Source organism: Aegilops tauschii, chromosome 3 (assembly GCF_002575655.3).
Source record: "Aegilops tauschii subsp. strangulata cultivar AL8/78 chromosome 3, Aet v6.0, whole genome shotgun sequence".
Classification (NCBI taxonomy): Eukaryota; Viridiplantae; Streptophyta; class Magnoliopsida; order Poales; family Poaceae; genus Aegilops; species Aegilops tauschii.
Window position 1 is genome coordinate 626,931,255 of NC_053037.3, and position 5,390 is coordinate 626,936,644.

At 45.7% G+C, this 5,390-nt stretch overlaps 1 protein-coding gene across 1 annotated transcript; it reads left to right on the forward strand.

The window, feature by feature from the left end:
- The first annotated feature begins 314 nt into the window (after positions 1–314).
- Positions 315–4,308, forward strand: LOC109780624 (uncharacterized). The gene is made up of 4 exons (XM_040402991.3): positions 315–341; positions 965–1,638; positions 2,170–3,306; positions 3,725–4,308. Exons 1-3 carry the CDS (start codon positions 315–317, stop codon positions 2,276–2,278), a joined length of 810 nt encoding a protein of 269 aa, XP_040258925.1. The 3' UTR covers positions 2,279–3,306; positions 3,725–4,308.
- The last annotated feature ends 1,082 nt before the right edge of the window (positions 4,309–5,390 follow it).

Here is a 5,390-nt window from a genome sequence, read left to right on the forward strand (position 1 = left end):
TATTTTACCTTAAAGAGGGTATTTAGGTCCTACCTAATATTGATGATCATGTGCTAAGAACAAAGTAGGGTTGGTTTGATGACTATCAGGATGATGATCGTATGACTTGTTATTAATAACGAATAGAAGTTGTATGATGATGATTAGTAGGACTTGTTATTATGATGATGCATGATGCGAGCATGAAGAGTTATTATATATCTGTGGATGAAATGAACATGGATTGGATTGAAGTGAAGGCAACATGCATGTGGTGCATGTCGAAAGTAGTACAATCCAAACTTGATCAAGTTAGGATTAGTATTACTTTCGACATGCACCACATGTTGCCACACTTCAATGTAAGTCATGTTTAGGCATAGCAGTAGCAGTAGCACGGAGATAAGAGAGGACACATCTCTCTATTAGCTACCTATACCAACCTAAATTAACCCCCCAAAACCCCTAAACCACCTCCTTTAAAAAAAACCAGCCGCTGAAATGCTGACGCGTGGAAGCTTATTGGTCCCGGTTGGTGGCCCTCCTGCGTGGGCTCGCCGGAGCGGCCACGTGGAGGCCCATCTGTCCCGGTTTGTATAAGAACCGGGACTAAAGGCCTAGGGCATTAGTAACGACCCTTTAGTCCCGGTTCCCCAACCGGGACAGATGGGCCTTATGAACCGGGACAAATGGGCCATTTTCTACTAGTGATCCACTCCCTTCTATTTGAATGGTGTAAATAAGTAAACACTACTAGGAAAATGCTTATACATAGAAGTTTACTAGTAGCGTTTGTTTGTGTCCCCACGCTATTGGTAATTACCAGTAGCGCTGGGTACAAAGCACGCTACTGGTATGGCTTAGCAGCAGCGTTGGTTTCTTTTGGGCACGCTACTCGTAAATAATTCTCGACCGGGCCCAGGGGACAAACCATAATAATAGCGTGGGTCGTAAACGTACGCCACTGCTAATTGGATAACCGTAGCACAGTCCGTCAGTCCCACACCAGACCACCCCCGATCCATTACCCACCCCACCAACCGTCCCAGTGCACCCCCACACCGCACCCATCCCCGATCCAGATTCCCTCCACCTCCTCTCCTCTCCTCTGCCGCCGGGATCCCCTCCTGGTTCTTCTTCGATCTGTCGTCCCCGTCTCTCCCTCTCCCCGATCCATGGTGGGATCCTCCGTCGTGTACACGTCCTGCAGGCCGCACGCGAGCGCATCCTTCCTCCACCACCCGGCCGACCGGGCCCGTCCCGGCGACCAGCCCGGGCTGCTCCCCGCCGCGGCGTGGAGGCGGGGCGGCGCGGCAACCCCGAGGGCGAGCCTAGTGGCGGTGCGGACGACGATGGAGGAAGCGGTGTACGAGGTGGTGCTGCGGCAGGCCGCGCTGGTGGAGGACGTGTAGGGGCGGAGAGCAAGGCGTGGCACACGGCGCCGGTGGTGATGCAGGTAGTGGACACCGTGGGGATCCCGCCGCTGGCGGTCCGCCACGGCATGCCAGGCGGCAGGGTCGAGCGGTACTCCCTGGTGCTGTCCGACGGCCTGCACACAATGGAGATCAAGCTCATCACGCCCCTAAGGCATCTCGTCAGGGACGGCTGCGTCCGCCGGGGCTCCGTCGTGCGCCTCCTCTGGTACTGCACCATCTTCGAGTAAGACTACGAGATCCATTAGACCATTATAATATCCCTCACTTTGCTCGCATATATACGAGTCAATTAGTGGTACGTTCATGGCCGATCAGGTATATAAATACGAGTCAATTTACAGGTACGTTCATGGCCTCCTCTGGTACTGCACCATCTTTGCAGTGCTCTATGTATCTCTTGTCTGTTGTATGTTTGGATCTGTAATTTTCTAAATCCAGTACTCTGGTATCTTCTGGAACCTCTCCTAGGCCCTTAATTTTCAAGCTGGAAGTTCTAGTTATTGATATTTCTCTCCGCAATCTCCCTGTCACTTTGCTGCACACTTACAAATTCTTGATTACTGTTTGCAATTCGCTTGTCACCTGTAAATTGTCAAGAAGATTTATGTCTGTTACTAGAGCTATAAACCTGGTTACCTAATAGAACATGCCGAAAGTCAAAGTTATAGACTGCAGAAGTAAGTTTGATGTGCACTGAATAAATTGATTTGGTCACTCACCATCACTCACCCCATAAATTTTATTTACCTGGCAGTCAGATTGCCTCTACGATGGTGGATGGACAGAAGATGTCCGAGAAATTATTTATTATCTCCATCGCAAGTATCCAAAGGCTCCGATGTTCTGTGTTGGTACAAGCATAGGTCCCAATATTGTGGTATCTTCTCTTGGTCTAAATTTTCCTTTTATTTCTATCACAAGTGACGATTGAATAGTTGTTAGTTCCTTATAGTCTACGAACACCACTTATAACTGCGTCTACAAATTTACTGGAACTCTCACCAATTTTGAACTTAGTTTGACACCTCCTTCCTGAGAAGAATGTATTTGTCATGAATAAAGACATTCACTGCTCATAGAACCTATGAAGAATCTTTCCTATGTTTTGATTTATTGGTAACTTAGAGTTAGGGTGGCATCTGGGGAGATTTCTGGAAGTGCTTTTGCTTTTTTCTTGTTTACCTATAGCGAAAACTGTTGGAGGCTGCAACAGTAAATTTAAGTATCAAATTTTACTTTTGCTTTAGTATTACTGAGTTACAAATTCTCAACCTCCTCTTTTGATTCGTATCAAAATCATTTCGATAGAATGGCAGGGCTTCTCTTCTGTACAACCAACTTTACCCAATTGCTTCCACAGAGCAACACCAAATCCGCACTTAGCATCATTGTGTCAGTGCAACACCAATTCAGCACTTAGAATCATTGTATTTTGTCATTTAACTTCAGTTTTGTAGCTATGTGACAGATTTATTGCCCGTAAGCTTGTGCAACGGTTTTATGACAAAGCCCTTGAGTTTGGTCTAAAGGGCTATGCAAAGCTGTAAGTATCCGGTCCTCAGTAAGCATTTTTACATGACTCTTTTTACCGAATCTCCAGTTTTGACGTCATTCTTACTGTTTTCGTTTTGGTGCTACTGCTATACTCTCCTGTAAATTCGTACTATGTGTATATATGAAACCTAATTTTAGTCTTTTTTTAATAAATTAAATTCTCACTTGAGGACAAAAGATAGACCTTGTCTATCTACCCTTGTTGAGTGATGCCATTTTTTTTGTAGTTCTAATTCTTCTAGGTAGTACCAACAAAGAGCAAACCAAATGATTTCTTCAGGAAAGAGGAAAAGCCCATTAACTTCAGAATTCATTTGTCAAGTCTGTGAACTGGCAGGTATATATGTTCAGGCTTCGGTTTGTATAGTCACTATGCTCTACCAACAGTAGATTCATGGACTTTGTTATCTTTGAAAACGTGAAAGATATCAAGGTATTGAAGTGACTACTTAGAAAAATGGATAGATAGAAAATTACCGAAAGAATTATGCCTCTAACTCCTTGTGTGCTTCGTAGGTGCTGTTTCTTTTTAGTGCTTCCAACACAACAGAATTGCTTCTATTCTTTTGCATTATCTTTTGTCATGGAAGTAGCTATGTGCTGCTTCACTGTGTAGTTAAGTTTAGCATTATGGCTTAAATAAGAATCTCGGAAAAAAATTGTAGCACATTGGCATCGACATGTACCGCATTGTTTTTCCGTGTCATTCTTCCGAAGAATCTGAAGTTTCTGAATCTCTGTTGGTAATGTTGCAGGCTTGTGGTGGCGACGCTGACGGTCGTCGAGAGATTCGTGGACTGAATGGTGTCGTGGCTGCCGATGGATTCCTTCGTCCGCTGGTGGTGAGGCACGAGCACGACATCGATCGAGGCTTGCTGGAGCTGAGGGTTAGGGCTAGGGACGTGACGGCGTCACAACTCAAGGCGGCGGCCGCCGTCGGTCAGGTGTGGCTCGCGAGGCTGCTCGGTGTGTTTCATTGCAGCTGCAGGCCACATGATCAGGCCGGGTAGGCTTCGCACATTGACTAGGCACACAAACACTGTGTGATAGGAATTATACATGAGTTGCCCCTAGCTACAATGAGAAATTGTGTGATGGTAGATACGACAATTGTGTGATAAAATGGAATTGCTTCATTTTATTTTTTTAATTCCTAATAAGTTACTAGTAGCGTGGGGAGGAAACTGAGCGCTACTAGTATATAGGATACTAGTATCGTTTGTAGTTTACCAACGGTACTACTATTTCATTACTGGTAGCGCGTGTACGTAATGGCAGTAGCGCGGGTGAAACGCGCTACTAGTAACTTTTTTAGCAGTAGCGCGGCGTAAAAAACGCGCTACTGCTAAAATTTAGCTGTAGCGCCGTAGCAGTAGTGCGGGTGCACGCGCTACTGGTATGCAAAAAACCTACGCTACTGGTAGTGTTTTTCCTAGTAGTGAAAATCTATTTTACAAGCTATATGACAAATTTTATCTACCACCAGTGGTAGTTACTATCACTTGAGATTTGTATGTTGTATGTAGTATCTATCAAATCGGAGAGTATGTACGCGTAGTATGTAGTATATAACAATGTTTAGGTAGCATATATTGTATTTTTTAGATAGTATGCATCGTATTTTCAGTATGCTCCATTTTATTTGGGATGAAATAAAAGCATGTTAATGCAACATATGGAAAGTTTCATGCACAGCTATAATACCCTGAGTCCACGGTTGTAGTTGGCAGGTTATATGCGCATGATTGCTCTAGATTGGTAGACATCAGGCAAAGATATATTTTTTTTGCGGGGAAGGCAAAGATAAATTTTGCAACGACCTTTCAAACACATTATTTGGAACACAGTTTTTTGAATCTCTTTTTTTTTGAAACGCGGCAAAAGACTTTTCATTTTCATTGATTAAGAAGAAGAGAATTGCCCGGTTAATTGGCGGAAAACCGGGCTAAAACCGATAAAATCCAACCCACATGACATGGGCACCACCGGCCAACCTGGCCACCGACGTGAAACAGCCATGACGGCGCATACCCACAGATGGCCACATGCGCCAGCAAACGACAGCTCCGACTTCAACGATGAGGATCGCAAGGGAAATATGCAGGACTCACGCCGACCATGCTCTCCACAAAAGACCACCGAGTGCCTGTCATCGTCACCACATGGACCCGCTCCACCGTAGCTCCGACTTCAAAGCAACCAAGCAACCCACAAAAGAGCACCTCGGACACACCGGGAAGAACCGACTACCGAAGTCCACGCCGCGACCCGAGCTCCTCTCGACGCCATCATCGTTGCCAAAACAGAAACCAGCGCCCTGCCTCAGCAAACCACACGACGAAGATGCCGCCATCCACCGGTCTCCCAATCGTAGCCGGCTCCGAGACGATGCCCCCAAGGAGGAGAACGACACGAAGACGC

What these genes read in the sequence shown, in the direction of transcription:
- LOC109780624 (XM_040402991.3), top strand. Translation starts at nt 315, where the DNA reads ATGCACCACATGTTGCCACACTTCAAT. An exon ending in ACATGTTGCCACACTTCAAT is followed by an intron (nt 342 to 964) that starts GTAAGTCATGTT and finishes GGATAACCGTAG; the next exon opens with CACAGTCCGTCAGTCCCACA. An exon ending in TGGTACTGCACCATCTTCGA is followed by an intron (nt 1,639 to 2,169) that starts GTAAGACTACGA and finishes TTTACCTGGCAG; the next exon opens with TCAGATTGCCTCTACGATGG.